At 37.3% G+C, this 23,186-nt stretch overlaps 2 protein-coding genes across 3 annotated transcripts in view; both read left to right on the forward strand.

Annotated features, from left to right (window-relative positions):
• The window catches only part of SRP54 (signal recognition particle 54kDa), a 41,188-nt gene extending 36,369 nt beyond the window's left edge, over positions 1-4,819 (forward strand). The window contains exons 15-17 of the mRNA XM_012658187.1: positions 138-308; positions 3,245-3,340; positions 4,302-4,819. Of these exons, the coding sequence (XP_012513641.1) occupies positions 138-308; positions 3,245-3,340; positions 4,302-4,393 (359 nt within the window). The 3' untranslated portion in view covers positions 4,394-4,819. The remainder of the gene's footprint in view (positions 1-137; positions 309-3,244; positions 3,341-4,301) is intronic.
• Positions 4,820-12,050: 7,231 nt separating this feature from the next.
• Positions 12,051-23,186, forward strand: part of FAM177A1 (family with sequence similarity 177, member A1) — a 19,166-nt gene continuing 8,030 nt past the window's right edge. The window contains exons 1-3 of one of the 2 annotated variants that reach the window (XM_012658174.1): positions 12,098-12,147; positions 12,246-12,366; positions 21,392-21,565. In XM_012658174.1, coding sequence (XP_012513628.1) covers positions 12,274-12,366; positions 21,392-21,565 — 267 coding nt within the window. In that variant the 5' untranslated portion in view covers positions 12,098-12,147; positions 12,246-12,273. Of the gene's footprint in view, positions 12,367-21,391; positions 21,566-23,186 lie in introns of both variants that reach the window. The other variant, XM_012658166.1, reaches the window with a different exon arrangement.

The raw sequence follows: 23,186 nt of genomic DNA on the forward strand, positions 1-23,186 counted from the left end.
CTGTCTCAAAAAAAAAAAAAAAAAAAGAAACCTATCTGCTAAGCTCTGCACAGTTATATATTGCCCATTTGCACATAACTACTTTCAAGATGAATGATAATTATATGTAAGTGAAAGTAATTGATCCTTGCCTACAGAACTGGACAGTACGGATGGTGCCAAGGTTTTTAGTAAGCAACCAGGAAGAATCCAAAGAGTAGCAAGAGGATCAGGTGTGTCAACAAGAGATGTTCAAGAACTTTTGACACAATATACCAAGTTTGCACAGATGGTAAAAAAGATGGGAGGTATCAAAGGACTTTTCAAAGGTAAGAAAAATAAGCTCATTATTAGTTAACAGACTAAAAAGAAAGAAGTTAAGAAACTAAATATTAAGGTCAGGGAGTACTGCCAGACTGCCAGTACTTAATTTCACCACTGAAATTCACTACTGAATTTCATATTATATTCAAGTACTTTCAGGATTTATAATGTGATCTGTGATTTGTCTGTCTTCAGATTCAAGGAAATAAACATTAATATTTTTAAAAAGCAAATTTAATGATTTTATTTTTATTAACATATAATACATATTACAGAAAATTTAGAGAATATAAGGAAAAAAACATATTACCTTTACTTTCTGGGGAATCCAGTGAATGCTATTTCAAATAACAGTTGATATAACTGTTTTCTTCTGTTACATTGTGAATATTTTTCCATGTTGTCAAATATTCTTCAAAATATAATTTTTAACCACTAACCACCACTATTCCTGTTACGCATGTATCTTTGTTTAATGTAATGCCTCTTTTTGTTTTTATTTTTATAATTTTTTATAGAGACAGGGTCTCGCTCTTGCTCAAGCTGGTCTCAAACTCCTGAGCTCAAGCCTTGGCCTCCCAGAGTGTTAGGATTACGGGTGCGAGCCACTGTAATGCCTATTTATTGGACAGTTAGTCTGGTTTCATCTATTTCTGTATCAGTATCAATTTCTGTACAGTTCCATGAGACCAGGAATTTTGTTTGTTTTGATCAGAAATATAACATATGATGAATAATTTTGAAATATTTCCAATTTAATGGTCATATTTTTTCGATGTTTTTAGATTTCTACTTAAGTTTAATATTTCTTTGTACATATACTAGTTTGAATTTCCTTTATGAATCACCTCTTCATGTTCCTTGTCTAGTCGTTCCATGTTTTCCCTTATTTCTTTGTAATAACTCTTTAAAATTCTTGGTTTATGTCTGCAAATATTTTTTCTCCAGTTTTTCATTTGTTATTTATTTATATTTTATAATGAACAGAAGTTTACATTTTTAATGTAGCTAACTTTATCTGTCTTTTCCTTTGATTTCTTTTATGCTCTTGAAAGCCTTCCTCATGTTGATACCACAGCAGTCACTTATTTTTTCTATTCATTTTTGGTTTTATTTTTTATTTGACTCTTTATTCCAACTAGAATTTAATTTGCTATGTATTTTGTAAGATAAAAAGATAGGATTTTCCAAAGAGTTGATCAGCTGTTCTAGTCCTCTTTTTAATTTTTTTCTATAATGTAAACAACATTAAAGTGAACATATTGTTTCAAAAAATATTGATTAGGCAAGCTCCAAAGATGAATAACTCTGAAAAGAATGAGTATATACAGATGATAGATTTTTTGTTGTTGTTTGTTTTTTTTGAGACAAAGTCTCACTCTGTCGCCCGGGCTAGAGAGACGTGGTGTCAGCCTAGCTCACAGCAACTTAAAACTCCTAGCATCAAGCGATCCTTCTGCCTCAGCCTCCCGAGTAGCTGGGACTACAGGCGTATGCCACCATACCCGGCTAATTTTTTCTATTTTTAGTAGAGGCGGAGTCTTGCTCTTGCTCAGGCTGGTCTCAAACTCTTGAGCTCAAGTGATCCTTCCGCCTCAGCCTCTCAGAGTGCTAGGATTACATGCGTGAGCCACCGCACCAGCCCTATACAGATGTTTTTAATTACCTCATGTCTTTGAAAACTTTCCTTATTTTGCTTGCTTGCTATATCCTATTTTGTCTTTTGTGACGAGGGAGAAAAGTTAGAAAAACATGTTTAAATTGGCTATAATTCCGAACGTTCCATGCTATTAAGATAGTGATTAATAAACACATTATGTCAGTTTAGCATCTTTCCAAAGCGACACTATTCTTTATAGAACAGATCCATCATTTAGATATTATCTATGCAATGATTCTTTAGTAAACACACAACTAAGATGAAGTGAGCAGTGGATATGCATGATCCTCGTCACACCAAACCCTTAATATTTTAAGTCCTGAAAAACAAACTCTTAGGATAGATCACCAACAAACATGGAATTTTTATCTTCCACAGATTTATGACTTTTTCAGACTTCATCACATTTTACCATAAAAACATATCTTCTCTTCGTTTCATCCTTCTTATTTCACATAACTTATTCAGATTAACCAGCTGTGATCAGAGAATCAGAAATAGCTTTGATTTTCATTTTTATTAAATGCTCCTGGGAAGTACTATGGTTGATGCTCCATTGAAATAAATAGTTTTGTTGAAGCAATTCTACTTATTCATTGTTGCATTGATGATCTCTTTTGTTTCTTGTCTCTTAAGAATACAGTTGTTCTCTAAAGGATGCTTTTACCTGTTCTAGCCCAGAGTGCAGCTCTCTTTCATTGGCTGCTCTTTTTACTGTGGAGTTTTGAATTAGTGTATGGAAATTCCTTGAAAAATGAAGTTGTATTATATGTCTTTCTATTCTCTGAAGCTTTTTATTATTTTTTAAAAACATCTTAGATATATATAAATCTTCAAATTCTCTTAGACTCATTCTTTCATATTCATTTAAAAGCTATCCAGTCTTTTTCCTAATTAACTCATATCTATAAACTCAGCTTTTTGTTCAGCATTCCCCTATATCACTATTAAGCAATTGTTACAACCTACTATTAAGAACCACTAGGCTAATATTGCCAGTGGTGGCTTATTCACAGGTATAACTAAAAGTATTAACAAAAATCATAGCCTTAAGAAAGTCTTTTAAATGTTCCTTTATGTCGACTTTCACTTGTTCTTCAAAAAAATATATGTAATGGAGATAAAGATTAGAAGGGAATATGTAGAAGTAGAAATAATTGTATTAGAGTGGTAAGATTACATGATTTTTTTTTTCTTTGTGGGTACTTAATTGATCAAAGTTTCTATTATGCCTGGATTATATTACTTCCTATACGGACTTTAAATCATTTTCTTTTTCAGGTGGCGACATGTCTAAGAATGTGAGCCAGTCACAGATGGCAAAACTGAATCAACAAATGGCCAAAATGATGGATCCTAGAGTTCTTCATCACATGGGTAAATATCAAATTGTTGCTAGTTGCTAGTAGACGGTTTAATCTATAAGGATTAAGTTTTAATGACAAGCCTTCTGTTGTGATACTAAGAAAATAAAGATGTGTGATTTGAGGGAAATGGTCATCTGAATCCTAAGTTTAATGGTTGTAATAGCCCTATATTAGCTGAGATTTTATTCAGTCCTCTGCTGTCACCTGTGATTTTGTGTGTGTGTTTGCGAGAATGATGAAGTGGTTTACCCGTGTGATTTTTGAGCAAACTATTTAATGATCTTTTGCTTATGTTTGTTTCAGTGATCTTTTGCCCTATTTCTGGAACCTGGATATTTTTCATGATGGGATTTTGAAATTATATAAGGATTTTGAACCTCAGTTCCACTTTTACTGTGTAACCTCTGAAAAGTCCCTTAAACTTTCTAAACCTCACTTTCCCCTTCTGTAAAATCACAGATAATATGTTATCAGGAAATTGTGACAGCTAAGTGAGCTAATATATAGAAAGCATTTAGTAAAATTCTAGGCATATAGTAGATGTTCAATAAATGGGAAATTCTTTGCTTTCTGTAAGTCTGATGAAATATGCCCCCCAACCCCCACTCCCATTGATTTCTTTTTATGTAACTTAACTAGTTACAATAAGACTCTTTTGGACTTGCTCCAGAAAAAGTTTTTGTTTAGATTTATTGACCGTGTGACAGGTCCTATTCTAAGATCTTTTCATGTATCATTTTTTTTCATTTATCCCTTATAATAAGTCAATGAGGTAGGTGGTTCATTCTCTTTTATAGATGAGGATACTGATGATAATACAAATTTTTAGTTGGTATTTCTTTGAGGCTGATGACTAAATTGCAGTCAGAACTTAGTATTTTTCAAAAGTTAAAGTACTTATTAGGCAAAAGTAATGAATGTTCCAAGTTCTGTGTAATAATTATCTGTTTTTAACTCTACTTTCACTCTAGGTGGTATGGCAGGACTTCAGTCAATGATGAGGCAGTTTCAACAGGGTGCTGCTGGCAATATGAAAGGCATGATGGGATTCAATAATATGTAAAGAAGATGCCTTAATATAAACTGACTCAGTTGATTACATTATTTGCTGAGACCTCAGAGTTTCCCTCCTTTTTTGCAAATTGGGGAAAAAAAAGAGTATTTTTCTTGCCTATCTTGCCCTTCTTTTTCTTCTCATCCCTTTTCCCCTTTCTTTTCTCTTCCTTCCTTCTTCCCTCCCTCCCTTTAATATAAGGGAGAAATATATGGTTTTTGTGGAAATCATTATATTTTTGCTTTAGATTTTCTTCTGTTTTCACAATCATAACACTTCTTAAGTTAAACAAATCATGATGTAAAATTTTAGTACTGAAAGGTTTTTAATTGTCTCAAAGGCCAAGCGTTACATTTGTAAACAGTGCTGGTCAGTAGTTACATGATGTCTCAATAAAAGTGCTGTAAAATAAACTTCAAAGTGGTTATAAGTTAAGGGGTTGTTAACTTTCTTTATGGTTTAAAATGATCAGTGTATCATATTAAAAAGTCAACAGAAAAGCCAATAGATACATGTAATTTAAAACTATGCTTGGAAATATACATTTAATGGGAAATATGGTAGAGTAATTTAATCATGAGTATTAGGAACTTTTGTTTAACAGAATAATTAACATAATTTTGCCATAGAAAATCTTAGCTCTGCCATTTAAATCAAAATTCAGAATTTGGTTATAGTCACAGCATATAATGTTTTGTATATAACTTGCATTTTTTACCTATTTTTGAAGACTTATTGGCAATCTTTGGTTATTTTTAAGGCCACTTACTTTTGTTATGTTTCTTACATACCAAAAATCAACTTGAAGAAATTGATATGCTTTGATGATAATAGCTAATGTGTAGATCTCCTAATGGGAAAATTTAATTGCAAATATTAGGCTGTCACTATTATATATTAAAAATAATGAGATGACCAGGCATAGTGGCACATCCCTCTAATCCCAGCACTTTGAGAGGAAGAGGTCGGAGGATTCCTTGAGGTCAGGAGTTCAAGACAAGCCTGGGCAACATAGTGGGACCCCCATCTCTACAAAAAATTAAAAAATTAGCCTGGCGTTGTGGCACACGCTTGTAGTCCTAGCCATTCTGGAGGCTGAGGCAGGAGGATTGCTTGAGCCCAGGAGTTTGAGGTTATAGTGAGCTATATAATTGCACCACTGTGCTATAGCCTGGGTGACAGAATGACCTGTCTGCTTATTGGTTACCTTGGATTGCTGCATAGTTAATTTACAACAATTGCTTTTAAATAAATTATGGGATTGAAAATACTATTATAGAATAATTATTATTCCTATTCATTTTTGACATGATAAAGATAATAGGTATGGTGTAACAATATATTTTGAATTAGGGTGAACTGGTCTTTAGCAAAGGATTGATTTGTAGTAGTAGGAGAGAATGAAAAAATGGATAGTTTTTATGGTATTAATTTTTTATGACTGAAGTGTTTAAAAAAGGTCTTATAAGCCAAAGTATCTTTAAAAAATAATTACATAAAGAATGTAACTGATTTTTGTGTTTACTTGGGGCAAAGATTTTATATCCCAATAATTTTTTCACCAGCTAAAGGCAAGAATAACCCTATAAAACATTGTATACCGTGTAAAAATGATGTATCTTGTGTTCTGTGGAAATGTTATAGCAAGGTCCAGCAATAGAAATTTGACAATAGAGAAAATATTGTTCTCCAAAGTAGTTTGTAATTAAACTGATGCATACTACCTTTTCTTGGTACACATTTTTGTGATTTCTATTCTTGGGGTATCAATTTTGCATTTTGACCAAAAATGGAAAATGAGACCTTTGGCCATAATAAACTTTATGGCTTCAGTCATAGTGTTAAATATTATTGTGTCTGGCTGGGTGTGGTGGCTCACGCCTGTAATCCTAGCACTCTGGGAGGTCGAGGCGGGAGGATCATTTGAGGTCAGGAGTTCAAGATCCACCTGAGCAAGAGTGAGACTCTGTCTCTACTAAAAATGGGAAAAAAAAAATTAGCCAGGCAACTAAAAATAGAAAAAATTAGCTGAGTGGCTTACCTCTGTAGTCCCAGCTATTCCAGAGGCTGAGGCAGGAGGATTGCTTGAGCTCAGGAATTTGAGGCTGCAGTGAACTATGATGTCACCACTGCACGCTACCCAGGATGGCAGTGAGACTCTGTCTCAAAAAAAAAATAAAAAAAACCAAAAAAGGAAATTGAATCCCCCTCTTTACTCCTTTCATATTTAAAAAAAACCTGATTTCATGTCTGAGTGTGGTGACTCACGCCTGTAATCCCAGCACTTTGGGAGGCCGCAGGAGTCTCGTTTGAGGCCAGGATTTCAAGACCAGCCTGAGCAAGAGCAAGACCCTGTCTCTACAAAAAAAAAACAAAGAAAAATTAGCCAGGCATCGTGGTATGTACCTGTAGTCCCAGCTACTTGGGAGGCTGAGGCAGGAGGATCACTTGAGCCCAGGAGTTTGAGGTTGCAGTGAGCTGTATGATCAAGCCACTGCACTCTAGCCTGGAAGACAGAGTAAGACCCAGTCTTAAAAAAATAAAAAATCAATTTCTTAGCTTTTTGATATCTGATATATTTCCCAACTTCACTAGCTAGCTAGCTATCATATCACTATGATGCCACATTAAATTTTTCCTGAGTTTTATTGTTACTTAAATATATACAAACATAAAACTAAGTACAGGTTCCTAAGCTTACAGTGCTTATGTAATTTTAAAACAAAAACAAATTTAGAAATTAAATATCAACAAACTACAAAACCAAGAAAGGGCAAATTAATTTAAATGTGGTCAACGTCAATGTTCTCCTCAAAGTGTCATATTTGCTGGCATATAAAATATAATGCTATATATATGCATAATGCATTGCAGTTTTATGGAGGAATTTTTGGGAAAAAAGTGCTTTTTATAATGTAGTAAATGTGTTACACAGACTATTATTTTGTTCAAATAAATACAATATATTACAATGTGAAAGGAAGTCCTCAGTTCTGATATGCGGTAACATTGTACTAACCTTGAATAGAAATAGTGTCACATAACTAAAAAGAAATATAGTGTTATAAATGAGTACTGACAAACTGGTGGCAACAAAACCAGGAAATTTACTGGAGCTAAAGTCCTATATCATGCATATTAATGTAAAGGTAAAATTAATACATTAATATTTCAGTGAATTTAGGAGGTCTAAATAATTTTAGAGGTAAACCATAATATAAAATAAATTTGAATGAATTTCTTTTACAGGTAGCTCTAGTATATATAAGCATATAAGCAAATATTTCAGTGAAAAATGGAACAGTGTTTAAAAATGTGAAGGAATTTCAACTTGATGCTTGTGTATACAGTAAAAGAAAGTATTTTACTATTTGAATAGAGCAGCCAAAGAATTTGAATAAGCTCTAATGAAAATGACTATGTCAGTGAGAATCATGATTAAATAATTAAATATAAATAATTATTGATCTTCCTCAAAATATAGAAATGGTTATTAATAAAACTCAGTAAATAATCATATCCGAAACCAGAAAGCCATCATCACAGCTTGAATCTGGAGATTCTCTTTATCATTGACATTCATTGGATTAGAAATTGAGTCATTACCTTCAAAATTCTGCTCCAAATCCCAGTGACCATGTTCTAAACATTAAGGTGTTGCATGCAGCTTCAACCTGATGCCTTTTTTGCTTTTGAGTCCTAAGTTACCGGAATGGTGAAATTACATATCAAATGCTGGGCCATTAATTTAAACTTTACCTATAGATCAGTTGTGTAGCCTGTGGCTTGTGATTTTTGTAAAGTAGTTAATAGACATGATGTGAAATTTGCTATGATAGTTTTTCCCCACACTTTGCCTGGAGGGATAAGTAACAATTTGTGTTCAGTGTTGAGTAGTTGCTCACCTAAGACCTTCAGCTTTTGAGGTCTTGTATTAACTTCTTACCTGTAATATGGGCATATTGAGTACAAAGTAATTTTCTGGTTCTTTTAAAGTAAAAATATACCTTGTAAGCGGGTAATTATGGTACTTCTCCTTTTATTAATGTGCTGACTGCCACACAAGTTCTTTTGAGTTTGGCATGCATACACTGCTTTTTGCAGTTCCCTTATTACTTTTAACTCTCTTAGTTTGAAATCATCATTTGAAGAGCATGTTATACATTTTAGCTTCACTTGGCTTAAAAGGGTTTTCTCATTAGTCTGAAACAATGCATTTCTTGGTACCACGTTGGATCACAAATGGAAAAACAGCCAAGACATTGCTCAGTAGTACTTACTTGTAAGATGGATAATTCAGATGAACCTGACACTAAGAAATTGCCCTATGGGCCCTGAGGCTCCTCTGACACTACTGCATATAAGCTTTTCCTACTCAGGGGAAGGCAGTCTGTGACTGTGATCCATTTTTCTTAAGCAAAATATGCTAAAGTTTTGTGACCCTCTTTCCAGAGAGAGTTCCTTATCTGCAGCAGGTGAGAACATATAATGAATGTATGCATATTTGCATATTTCAGGAATCATGTTTGCTTGCTTTTTATGTTTTTATAAATAGAGAAACTTGCTCCTTAGTGACCTCCCTCCTCCCAAAAGGTAGGAATTGTTATTGGATATTGTCATTGGCCCATACTTTCTGACCTTAGAAAATCAATTAAGGGGTTCATAATCTCAGTTCTGGCAAAAGTGGTACAAGAAATAGCTGCATGTTTATTAACAGGCCATTTGATAGGAAATAGGAGTGTGAAGCCCTTTAGGTGATGTGTGTCCCTTGACTTTCTGCAATTTCCTTCTTACTGTATTAAAAAAAATATATGATCTCGCCCTGAGAGGCAGGATCTTAATTGTGATCTTTAAAGATCAATAACATAATTCTTTACAGGATTACACTGCTCTCCAACATTGAGATTACTGAATTTAGGCATAGCATGCAAAGAAAGCTAGTATTTTATGACTAATACCATATAGAAAATTCTGGTAGCTGAATATCAATAGTGTATTCTCACCACACCCCCGACCCATACCTGACCAAATTTCAATTAACAAACCAAATATGTTTACATAACATCAAATTTAAAAGTTTACTTGGTATTTTCATCTGCTTCTTACATATAGGGCCTTCAAGCTTACTAATGGCTATTCCTTATAATAGACTTCAGAAAATAAACATACTTTACTCATTTCCATCTGGATCTTTCTAAATATCACACTCTCATTTGGTTTAGAAATTTCCTGCCTTCTAACATTTAATGGTCTGTTTTTGACATTTTCATCGTCAAAGGGGCAGAGTGGCTAAGAGTGTAGGTTCTGGAATCAGACTGCCTCGGTTTGAATCCTGGTTCTGCTGCTTACCAGCTATGCCCTTGAGTAAACTACTTAACCTCTCTGAGTCTTTGTTTCCTCATCTATAAAATGTCAGTAACTATAGTAGTACTTCTGAGTTGTGAGGAAGAAGAGTTAATATCAGGAAAGTCCTTAGCACAGTACCTGGCATATTGGGCTCCATAAGTGAAGACACTATTGTTACTTAATAATTTCTTTTATAAAATCTTTATGCTTAGGATCAACCTAAATGCATTTTTATTTTTATCACCTTTTTTCTTATGTGTCATTTTTGATGAAAATATATTCTATTTGCGGGATAGGATAACCTGAAAAATACTCTCTCTCTATATATATACACACACGCACACACACACACACAGAGCTATGTTAAAACCATAGCAATGCCTTGTTTATTTAATTAACATTCCTGGTTATCAAATTTTATTCAGATTTATTTTCCCAGCCTTACATTGAAATGGGTAGATCTAAATTTTCCTTTTTAGCCCTACATGCTCCATTATATGATTGAATTTAGACCACAATTATGTTTTTAAGAATATAAGTTATAATAATACTTGAATTTACTTTTTGTCAGAGTGAGAAGTGAAAAAGGAGAAGTTTGACTTGTTGCTTTATTGCCTACTTTTAGTAGAGCTGTAACAGTTTGGAAATAATGACAAAAATGCAAATGCCCAAAAGAAAACCATTAGTATTTCTATGCTTTTATGTTGTTTTGAGTTGTTGATGTGTAATAAACTGTTCTTCAATTGCATGTTTGTGTTAAAGATATCTTTTTAGGAAATATTTCCATTTCATGTTGGAATATAACTTGCAGTTTGAATTTTCGGTAAACTAAGAAATATACTTGTAAACCATAAAAATATATTCTGTTTCAGCAGTGAAATTTTTAATTTTATGTTTAACTGCCAATTTGGAAAATGAAATGCAATTATAAACATTCCACAAATTTTTAATAATAAAGATTGTTGATTTCCTTTCTTGCCAGTAAGAGGAAAGAAATTTTGAATCCATGTAATGTAGAACTCTGTTGTTTATGAAGGCCAAGTCATGAAGTCTTTAACAATTGGCTCTTTATTTTTGTTTTCAATTTATTACAGAGTTTGGTTTTGCTGTTTTGGACTGTCTCAACCCCTTGCTAATGCCACCATACAGCATTGGATCATGTTACTAACTTGTTTACTTCAGCAGCAACCTAATTTGATTTTATTACAAGAATATAGAGCATTATGGATTTCCAACCAGTTTTTAAAATATAGATGGTCTTCAAATCATTGTTTTTAAGGTTTTTGGTTTTGTTTTTAGATTCTTACAATTAGAAGTAGGATAGAACATGTACAAGAATATTAGACAGAGGTAAGGAAAAAGAACTTTTGCTCAGAAAAGAAAGGAATATTTAAGGCTGTGAGGGAGTTTGACCTGTTGGTGCCATGCTCAATAATATATACTAGGTCATAAAACTTTAGGGAGCATTTCTGAATTGGCACTGCCATGAAAATGGAATCTAAAGTGTCAAACAAGTCTGTAGCTGAAATAATGTATGTTTTATTTTTTACCTCTACATATTTGTAAAGACTTTCATGTTAAAACAACAATAAAAAACCATTTACCTAGAGATGCTCCAACTCGTTTGATGTTAAAGTCATGCAGTAATCATTGCGATGAGGATTTTTAAAATACGGTTGAACACTCGGAAAAATGGAACAAGTCTGGGATGCCCCCCTTACACACGTGAACGCGCATGTACACACACACACACACACACACACACACACGGCCTACAACACAGATCATATAATGTTTGTCAGTTGTCAAGATGGAAGCCTACTACAGCGCTTTGCTCTCAGGTCTTATCACTTAACTTTTTCTACAGTTATACTTAAGCATTTCAGACAAGTGTCAGCAAAAATCATCCTTGGGGCTCTTATTTCGAGAGTATTTTGGCTGGACTGTCATCCATGTTAGGAATGGAATGTGTAGCACGAGCCGTGCATTTTACAATACATTTCAGCAACCACATCTCACCAGTAGCCTTTGAAGCAGAGTACGCAGCTGTTCTCATTTTATAAGTGCAGCAACCAAGGTCTGGGAGGGTGATTGCCTGGCGCGCAGCTGGGCAAAGGCTGCGCCGGGATCCCGACGCCAGGCTTCAGGTACAGGTACGAGGCATGACGTCACAGGTGGTGCCAGGCAGGGGCTCCGCGGGCTCCGGACGTGGGCCGGGCCGGAAGCAGCGCAGCGCGAGGCCCCGCCCGGCCAGCGGGCAGTTGCGCCTCTCAGGCTGCAGTCAGCCGGCTGCCGGGTGCCGAGCCAGCGGGCGAGGCGCGGGCCGGCCCCGCCCCTCAGGCCGGCCCCACCCCTCTCGGCCATCAAGTCGCTCTCACAGTGACTTGGCGGGGCGCGGCGCGAAGCGGGCGCTGCGGGTGAGTCCCACTTCCCGATAGCCGGGCTCGGCCAGCGACTGGGCGGGGAGGTGGAGGATGGCAGTGAGCTTATCGGCCATTACCCTCTGTCTTGCTAGCGCCAGCAGCCCTGTGGCGGCGACCACGATGGACCGGGAGCCAGTGGGCCGTGTGGAAGGAGAAGAAGTCTCAGCGTCGGGAGCGGCGGCCGCTGCGCCATTCAGGGAACCGGCGCGGCAGGTAGGTGGGGCCGCGTAGGCTGAGACCAGGAGAGCCAAGCCTCCCTCTTTACCTGGTCCGCGGGCTGCCCCTTTGGCCTGCCCGGCCTTCCTCCCAGCAGGCCGTCGCCGGACATGGGTTTCGGGGTTCCTCCTCACCGTACCCCTGACTCTGCTCGGTGAAACCGGCTTGTGGGAAGGAGCGGACGCCCGTTCCCAGCGGAGGCGCCCCACGCTCACCAACGCCGTCGCTGGCCGCGCCGCAGTCCCTGGGGCGCCCTCGGGTTTCCGGGGGTGATATTCCAGCTTCTGTTCTGCAAGCGAGAGAAGGAAGGCATGCCCCCAAAGGCTGTCCTTAGAGAAGCTGAAACCTGGTGACGGTGGCGTCAAACGCTTTTGAGTCTCTTTTACTGCAAGCGCCTGCCTTGGCAACTGGCCTTTGGTTAGCTAATAGCAACTATATGCTAAGCGTTTACAGGTCTTAATTCGCTCGATCCTTATAATAACCGCTGGAGTGGGCGTTATCTCCATTTCACCAAGGAGGTAACTAAGGTTCAGAGCTGTGCTGCCCGACAGAAATAAAATGCAAGCCTCAATGAAAATTGCAATTGGAAAATTTTCCAGTAGCCACTTCAAAAAGTAACCGGTGATATTAATTTTAATATCATGTATTATTTAACCCAATTTATCAAAAACATTTCAACCTATACTTAAAGTTATTAATGAAGTATTTTGCATTCTCTTTTTTGAGTCTTTTCTAAGTCTTTGAAATCCTGTGTGTATTTTACACGCAGCAAATCTCAGGTCCTACTGGCCACGTTTCAAGTGTGCATTGGCCACATGTGGCTAGTGGTTACTGTATTGGACAGTACTGGTTTAGAGAGTTAGGTACAGTTTGTAGATTTGTTTTGGAAATGGTAGTCAATTAGTAGTTTAGGACCTTTGGCCAAGTAAAACTAATGAAGAAATTGCTTTAACTGAAACTGGCTAAAGAGTATTCAGTTTTGGCTGTTAAAAACCTGGAGTTGCGGGCTGGGCGCGGTGGCTCACGTCTGTAATCCTAGCTCTCTGGGAGGCCGAGGCGGGCAGATTGTTTGAGCTCAGGAGTTCGAAACCAACCTGAGCAAGAGCGAGACCCCGTCTCTACTAAAATTAGAAAGAAATTAAGAGCGAGACCCCGTCTCTACTAAAATTAGAAAGAAATTAAACAACTAAAAATATATAGAAAAAATTAGCCAGGCATGGTGGCACATGCCTGTAGTCCCAGCTACTTGGGAGGCTGAGACAGGAGGATCGCTTGAGCCCAGGAGTTTGAGGTTGCTGTAAGCTAGGCTGACGCCACGGCACTCTAGCCCGGGCAACACAGTGAGACTCTGTCTCAAAAAAAAAAAAAAAAAAAAAAACCTGGAGTTGCTCATGTGTAGTAACCTTCCAATCCTCCGTGAGAATGAAGTTTTTTCAGTAGCTTTGTTTTTGAGACTAAGTATCTGAATGTTAGTAAGACATTTCCCTCAAACTGTGAGTATAGCTCTTACAGTATAAGATGTAGTGTGCATTAACAAAAACTTTTCCACATACTAGTTTCTATGGAATTTCTTGTTTTTTCTTCTGTGTCAGGAGGAGGAGGATAACATGCAAGAAGGAATTCAGGGAACAACACTAATTGATTAGGGAGCCACTTCATTTTCAGTTGAGACCTGTTGACAGGTACACTTGAACTTAACCTTTAAGTCCACAATACTTGATGTGCTTTTTCCATTTGATTTTTTCCTTTTTTGTTACTAGAATTGTTTTTATCGTTACTTCAGCTTTGAATCTCTCTAATGGCAAAGTAAACGTACCTGTACTGATATAGCAGATATTTGTTGTTTAAAGAGAGGCTCTTTGTTTTGGTTTTGGTATTATGTTGTTTTTATATTCTTGGTTAAAAAATAAATATTTAAAGAGTAAAGAGGGCTGTAGAGTGAAAGGTAAAAATTCACAGGAATATCCACCACCCTTTCCTCTCATTCTCGTTCTCCAAAAGTAACTATTAAGTTTTGGTCTATTCTCTCTGGGATTTTCTATGCAAATACTACCTTTTCTGTCTTGTTAAACACAAATGAGTTTGTACTATACAAACTGTTTTCTGATTTGTCCTTTTTGCTTTCTCATTCACATTTCTAAAGCAGAAACATCTCTGGGATCCCCAGATCTATGCCCAGGGGTTTGAGCACAATAAGAGGGAAAAGGCCAGAGCAGTGGAGATTTGGGTGGAGGGGAAGAGGCTATCATCTTATACTCCTTCCCAAGTTTAGCAAAACTGAGAAATCCCAAGTGCCATGTAGGGAAGGGAGTAAGAGATAGAAGATTGGGTCTAGAATTAGGCCTCTAACCAGGCCATCCAGTACCTCTTGTGATGTTCTATCCAGCAGCTTCTCTGAATAGACTTTTAACCAGAATCTCAGCCTTAATATTATTAAAGGAGTTAAAATTTCAGTACTATTTATTTATTTAGCACCTCTATTACTGTGGAGGCTAAAGCAACTCCATCTTGGATGCTAACTGGCCGTATTAACTTCTGATTAACCCCTGTTTTGGGAATGCCTCTAAGATTTCTACTTTATCTACTGTTACTACTTTGTCTACTTTTTAATTTACTTTATCTACTGTTAAATTGTTAAATCCTGCCCTTAGGCAGATTCACATAGCATTCTTTCCTTTCCCTGAGTGGTCACTTCAATTGTCCTACCCATTCCTTCCCTGTCGTTTATAAGCCCTGGGTCTGGTGGGTAATGGCACCGGGATCCACAGTCTCAAGTCAACCAGGATGTGGCTTCTGTTCGTAAGGCCCTATTAAGTGTTTTTTTCTGAGAAACTGGATTTGCCAGCCCCTTTCTTTGGCCTCTTAGCTTCCTCCGACTTTGCAGTTAGGTTTGCATAGACCTGCTCACCTTGGAACAGTTACCAAGCACTTACTATGTGCCAAGAACTGTAGGCTAAAGGATATAGAAATGCCTACCTCCATGTTGCTAACAACCTAGTCGGGGAAGGGATACAGAATAAATTCCAAGTGTAGTACCTGCTTTAAATAAGTTCTGGCTGCTGTGGGACTATATAAAAAGAAAATTGCCATTAAAAACAGGTCCTGAGAAACAGATTTACAGCTTGATTAACCGTAAAATGTTAATTGACATTGTATTTCATAATTTCCCGGTGTTATGAAACTATCTTTTCAGATCTTTGTTTGTTTGTTAAAGTGGTGGAATTTATATAATTGACAGTGAAGATTTTCTTACTTGCAAATTTACTATTTGTAAAAATGAAACGTTTGGAAAATTCGGAATAACTTTTATTTATAATTACTGGAAATTTTGTATCACATTATTTTCTGGTTGGTTTTACCTGTCAATGCCTGCCTTCACTGGGTTGGAATCACATGTCATATAGGGTGAGTATTCCAAATCTGAAATGCTCCAAAATCTGAAACTTTTTGAATGTTCTCATGGTTCTCAAAAAAAATGCTCATTGAAACATTCTGGATTTTGGATTTGGGATGCTCAACCAGCAAGCATAATGCAAATGTTCCAAAATCTGAAAAAATCTAAAATCCAAAATACTTGCATTTTGGATAAAGGATACTCAACCTGTATTGTCTTTCACAGGTTTTTTTTTTTTTTTTTGAGACAGAGTCTCGCTTTGTTGCCGGGGCTAGAGTGAGTGCCATGGCATCAGCCTAGCTTACAGCAACCTCAAACTCCTGGGCTCAAGCAATCCTTCTGCTTCAACCTCCCAAGTAGCTGGGACTACAGGCATACGCCACCGTGCCTGGCTAATTTTTTCTCTCTATATATATTTTTAGTTGTCCAGATCATTTCTTTCTATTTTTTTAGTAGAGACGGGGGTCTCGCTCTTGCTCAAGCTGGTCTTGAACTCCTGACCTTGAGTGATCCACCCGCCTCGGCCTCCCAAAGTGCTAGGATTACAGGCGTGAGCCATCGCGCCCAACCTTTCACAGGTTTTTTTATTTGCCAGTCTGGTTCCTTAAGATCAGAGGTTGACAGATTACAGCCTATGGGCCAGAACCAGCTAGCCACTTGTTTATGTAAAGTTTTATTAGAACGTGGCCATGCCCATTCATTATGTAGTGTCCATATAAGTGGCTGCTTTCACACAGTTCAGTTGTGACAGAAATTATATGGCCCACAAAAGCTAGACTATTTATTATCTGGCCTTTACAGAAAGTTTGCTGATCCCCACTGAAAATGATAAACCTAAAATTTGGATTTTACTATATCAAAAATTAATATTAAACTTTTTAAAGAAAGTCCTTAAATAAAAATCTTTATGTGAAATATAATTAGAACAAATAAAATGCCATTTCAAATGAGGTGTTATGTGTAGAGGATGTTACTCATGGTTCTGTTTATACTTATCCAGCTTTGGAATTGTAATGAAAAACATGAATCATATTTCTTCCTTCTCCTTTGTAGATTTTTTTTAAACTTTTGGAAAGACCATAGCTAAGAGTCAGGTTAATGGAGATTTCATACTAGTCGTTATGACCTGGCCAGATTGCTTTATTAAAGTTGTTTAAGGAAGATAAAGTGGTTAAGCCAATGAGAGACATTCCTTCTCCTTTGCCTGTGTCTTAGGAAAAATTAAGCCAACGAGAGATTGCTAGAGGGAACAGTGAGAAGCTGCTTCTGCTCTTGTAGGGGTGGTGGTGGGGAATAGGGTGGGGCATAGTAGAATATTGTGAAAGATCTGAGATCTCTTCACTGACTGGGGCTGTTGTGTTGGTATTAGACCCATCCAGTTAATATGACTGGGGATCTAACCTATCTCCTCTGGCTTTCCTTTGTATAGGAAATTAAGGGATCCAAAAAGCTGAGTCATGGTCCGAAAGGAAATCTTAGTGTCAGGACAACCATAAGCCAAATCTTATCTCAAGGGGAAACACGAGATTGTGTAGGAATGGCTCTCAGTGCCTGGGGACCTGGGGTCGGGGGAGTTGTAGAAGAAAGGTGGCCTGGGTAAACCACTTGTCCATATGTTCACGGACACAATAAATGGGCTGATCTTCTTTTATCAAGGGCTGGGATTTGTTTGAACCCTCAGAATGAACTGGAGAGAATTGGGAATTTTTTTCAGGTTAACCCATAGATAGCCTTATTAAAGTTTTCATGATCTGCAGTTTGCTATATGGCAGTTATAGTTGCTGTCAGTGATGTTCATATGTGCCATGGAACGATGTATGTGTTCTTTGGGTTGGGTATACCTGCATTCAAACCCTGGGTAATGACTAAATTTACCTTTGGGAAGTAAAGGACAGAGAAAAACCATATCTGTTTTCTAAGAAGGACCTTAGAAAACAATGCATAAAAATAAAGTAGTTTATACTGGTATAACTGGGCAATTGTAGTTTATTATTTTTATCAGTATTATCCCATCTCTGCAACAGCGATTCAAAAAACTTTTCTAGTGGTTAAACAGTAATCACGTATTTAGATTACGTTTGCCCATAACTATAAGAATCCTGAATTGGGTGTGATGGTTTGTAATCCCAGCTGAAGTGGGAGGATGGCTTCAGACCAGGAGTTTGAGACTAGCCTGGGCAACACAGATGAGACACTGAATTTAAAACAGCAACAACAACAACCAAGAAAAAAAAGCCAAATTCCCAAGAATCCTTATAGAGGACAAACTTTTTTTTTTTTTTTTTTTTTAAAGCATGGCAAGGAAGACTCTATTCAGGACCACTGCCATAGGTATAGGGACCACTGCAACAGGGTCTTGCAGTAGAGGAGAGAGACTGGGCTCATCTCCGAGTATAGCACAGGCAAGTGGAGATTTATAGCCAAGGAGCAAGGTGGGTTCGAGGATGAAAAATGACTAAGAGGAAACATCAGGGTTGGGGGTCTCTGGCTTAACTGACCTAACAGATTCCTGCTGCAGCCAGGCCAGGCTGACCAGACACCACCTGGGGGATGGCAGGGAGTGAGGAGCCTGGTCAGATATCAGAAGAGACCAGAGACCGAGGGTGGGGTTCTTGCTAAACTGACTTAGCAGGGTTCTTTGGTAAAACTGAATTTTACAAAAAAGTGTATAGAGTGGCCTACCTAGGAGAAGGTTCAGGAGGCTGAATAAAGTTTGGCCACGCAAAGAATCTTTGTCAGTCCCATTAGTTGTTGGTCACCTTTTGTTCAGCACGGGCCAGCTGAATCATCTGCTAGGGCTCGGCAGTCAGGACATCTGCTGGACGATGTGAGCTGTCAGCCCGTTAATGAGGGGCGTTTAGTTTCTATTTCAATTTAAAAAAAAAAACAAACAAAGATTAATAATTGGAACAACTATAAACTCAGTTTCTGAGTCCAGAGGGCAACAGTCAAGAAGATTTCTAGGTACTGGGCCTGAAACATCTTCGGATGGAGCAAGAATAGGCTCTAGCAATCTGACAGATTTCCCTGGTTTGCAGTTTGCGTGTTTTGAAGGTTGTCTGTACATGAACTATTGTGATTTCTCTGAAGTTAATATCAAGTTGTTCAGCTTGCGGGACTTCAGAAAAGGGCAGTTTTAATTATCAGTGATTCTGGCCATTTTTTCCCAAGGGGCTTTATTGGCTTCATAAAGTCAACCTTAGTTTCTAAAGTTGTCTGGTCATATCTGAAAATATAACATTCCATTCAAAGCCTTGGTAGTATAACCATTTCCTCAGTTGTACCCAGCTTGAACAAAAGTTTGTCCAGAGCAATGGTTCAAGGGTCTGACTCATCAATGGATCCCACAGTTAGTCAGGAGAGAAGACAAAGGTTGTAAAGATGCACACTGAGGGGCCTTGGTGAGAGGCCCGAAGGTCCCATGGTGAATCTGATTCTGAATTGCAGCACCATAAACTCCCTCTCTCCGAGGCTGCTGATGCAGTGCCAGCAAATAGGAAAGTGCCCGTTGAGCACACTCCATGCTTTGTTCACGATCATGTTTGACAAACTAACACTTCTGACTGAATCTTGTGGGCCTGCGTGGTAGCTCCGCTCCCCAGGACAAACTTTTTGAACTCTGGACTATTCTGGAGAATTCTACCAACATGGACTCTAATCATGACAGTCCTGTAGTCCTGTATCATTTACTTTGGTTTAGTTTTGGCATACTAGTAATACACGAACATATTCCATCCCAAAATAGCAACAATAAACAACAAAATGCAAAAAGAATAAAAGGCTTCCTTGACTACTCCCTTGTCTTATACCTTCTCCCCCATCTTAGTTTCTGTCTGTGGGGATGAGCACTGTTGCCACATTTTTCTTCACAGTTATGTATACTGTGTCTTTTTGAAATCTAGGAGTTTAAACTTAAGGCAAGATGACAGTGAAAAGCACCTCTTCACCATCTCCCACAATATACATTTACTTTAAGTTTGGAAATTACATATGAGGTAAAATTAATATTTCCTTAGGAGTGAAATTGGGATTTAAATAGAATTCCATAGACTGCTGTAGTTTTAACATTTGTAATATCTGGCCATGTGTGATGGGAGGCCAAAGGAGGAGGATAGCTTGAGCCCAGGAGTTCAAGACTAGCCTGGGCAGCATAGTGAGACCTCTTCTCTACAAAAAATAAAAAAAATTAGCTGGGTGTGGTGGCATGCGCCTGTAGTCCTAACTATTTGAGAGGCTGAGGTGAGAAGATTGCCTGAGGTCCAGATTTCAAGGTTGCAGTGAGCTATGATTGTACCACTGCACTCCAGCCTGAGCAATAGAGTGAAACTCTAGTTCTTAAAAAAAAAATTATAAAATCTTTTGATTATCAATCTCTATTGTCACTATATATTATTGACTAAGACATCTGGAAGTTCAGAGATAGAACACTAATGGTCTGCTTTCCAGATTAGGTTTATAAATGGGTTTTATTTGGCCTGCGCAGTGTTTAAAATTTTTTTTTTTTTTCAATTTAAATGTCTTTAGCTGGGGCATGCATTCTCCAGCGTCTGCTCTTCCCTATATAACAGTGGTCCCCAACCTTTTTGGCACCAGGGACCTGTTTTGCGGAAGATAATTTTTCCATGGATTGGGGTGGGGAATGGAGGGATTCAGGTTGATTCAAGCACGTTACATTTATTGTACAGTCATACCTCTCTGTTAATGATAATTTGTATTTGCAGCTGCTCCCCAGCACTAACATCACCACCTCAGCTCCACATCAGATCATCAGGCATTGGATTCTTATAAGGAACATGTGCAATTTACAGTAGGGTTGGAGCTCCTATGAGAACGTAATGCTGCCAGTGATCTGACAGGAGGCAGAGCTCATGCGGTGGTGCAAGTGATGGGGAGCAGCTGTAAATACAGATGAAGCTTCACTTGCTTGCCTCCCACTCACCTTTTGCTGTGTGGCCCAGTTCCTAACAGGCCATGGACTGGTACTGGTCCGTGGCCTGGGGACTGGGGACCACAGCTGCATAGCTTCACTCATTTTTGGTACCTGCTTGACCCTAAAAGGCATTTGAATTTAGGACTCCTATTTTGAAAAAGGAGAGGTTTAAGCTGACTGTTTTTCTTTTGCTTATATAATACATAGCTAAGGTCAAATCCAAAGACTTAGGAGAGTTCCCTGATATAAACTATTATTTTTATTTTATTTTATATTTCTGATATGTGTGTGTGTGTAACTATATGATTTTCCTTTGATATTATAATCTTTCCATAATTACCATTATTCTTTAAAGTTATTTATGTCCAGCAGTCCTTCATGTATATAAAAAATTGGGATTACTATGACTTAGTGTGGTGCTTAATTTATTGTTGATGTAAATAAAAAGTTTAATTGGTTAAGGTCTGTTTTGTAGCATCAGTGAGTATGCAGATGTTTACTTTGGGTTATTCATTAAACTCTGCATACACAGTATGCTATGGATACTCATGTAAGATTTGTTTTTTTAAGGGAAAAAAGCTGCTTAAAGTTTATTTTTTTCCTTTATCCTCTAAAATAAAGCAATCAAAATTTTTTTGTGTGTAATGAAAGAAAATCTCACTTGAAACTCTCATTTTCTTAATTTATTATTGATATAGATGAGTAACGAGAGAGGCTTTGACAATGTAGAACTGGGAGTCATAGGAAAAAAGAAGAAAGTCCCAAGGAGAGTCATCCACTTTGTTAGTGGTGAAACAATGGAAGAATACAGCACAGATGAAGATGAAGTAGATGGCCTGGAGAAGAAAGATGTTTTGCCAACTGTTGATCCGGTAAGTTTGATATTGATAATCCTTTAGTCAATAGGCTTTTTTTTTTTATTAATTTGTTTCTTGAACATTGAATGGAAGGGATCTTTTGAGGTTTAAATTAACTATATTCTGGTTATAAAATTATGTGTTATGATTTTGTTAGAAAATGTTATTTTTATACAATATGAATGGAAATATTTCAGCATTTTTAGTAACCTTAAACCATTTGTTTTTCAGTGTCAGGATACTTTGTCAGCGTGACTAGATTTCTTTATCTTACTAAATTAAGTGCTTAAACCCTAGTTCCTTTGAATTAAGGACTGTACTACCATAATAGTTTCCACCCAAAACTTAGGAAATTGTCAGTTCTCTTTTATGTTGCCTCAAGTTTTAATTAGAAGATAGAAATATACAGTTCTTAACTTGGTGTGCCTCACTAGCTAAATTTAAGAATTTCTAAATTATACAAGATGTGACTATAAAATTATGAGACTAACTATATTTTTTAAAAAGGAGTAGTTTAAAAAGTCTGGGTGATCACATATTCACTGACTTTCTAACGTACCATTTTAGGCACTGATGATACAGCAATCAACAGTATAAATTTCTGCCCTTTTTTTTTTTCTTTCAGCCAAGAAATTTCTGCTCTATGTACTAGTTGGAAGACAGGCAATAAACAAATAAATATGTACTATAATTATCAGGCTGTGAAAAGTGCTATAAAGAAAATAAAGCATAGTAACAGAATTATTAATACTTGACTTTAAAAATGATTATCAGATTTGGCTCTAAGTAAATTTTGGCTATTAAAACACACCCAGATTTTCTACTACAGAAAATATTCAAAGGATTGTACAATATACTCTGAAGGTAGTTCCAAATGTATGTATTAATAGAATATTACAGAGATGTTTCATGCAATGGAAGAGTTATTGGAATAAATGTCTTCTTTTTAAATTATTTTGGAGGGATTAGTTCATATTTGTCTTTTTTTATTTCAAAACTTATTTTTTTTTATTTGTGCATATTATGGGGGTATAAATGTTTAGGTTACGTTGCCCTTGCCCCCTGTCTCAGTCAGAGCTTCAAGCGTGTCCATCACCCAGATGGTGCGCATTGCACTCATTATGTATGTGTGTACTCCTCCCTCCTCCCATCTGCCCGACAACCGATAAATGTTATTCTCATATGTGCACTTAGGTGTTGATCAGTGAAACCAATTTGCTGGTGAGTACATGTGGTGCTTATTTTTCCATTCTTGGGATACTTAGTAGAATGGGTCCCAGCTCTATCCAGGACATATTTGTCTTTATAAACATGGGTATATGTTTTAAAAAGTCATTGCCTCAAAAGTTGGCCTGTATTTACATAGAAACTGAAAAGAAAGGCATTGTCATAACAATAATGCATCCTTATTACTTTCCTAAAGATTTGCTCTTTTTAAAAGCTTTATTGAGATACAGTTTGATATTGAACTTGTGGGGTTCTGGGCGGCCAGAGGCATTGTCCACTATCAAAAGAACTTTAAAAAGGCAGGCTCTTACTGGCAAGGTACTTCCTGACTTCAGGGACAAAGTATCAGTGAAACCAATCCAGAAAAAGGATTCTCTTCTAAACCTTGTTGTACAGCCAAAAGACTGGC

This window comes from Propithecus coquereli, unplaced genomic scaffold (assembly GCF_000956105.1).
Source record: "Propithecus coquereli isolate 6110/MARCELLA unplaced genomic scaffold, Pcoq_1.0 Scaffold116, whole genome shotgun sequence".
In the NCBI taxonomy this organism is placed as follows: Eukaryota; Metazoa; Chordata; class Mammalia; order Primates; family Indriidae; genus Propithecus; species Propithecus coquereli.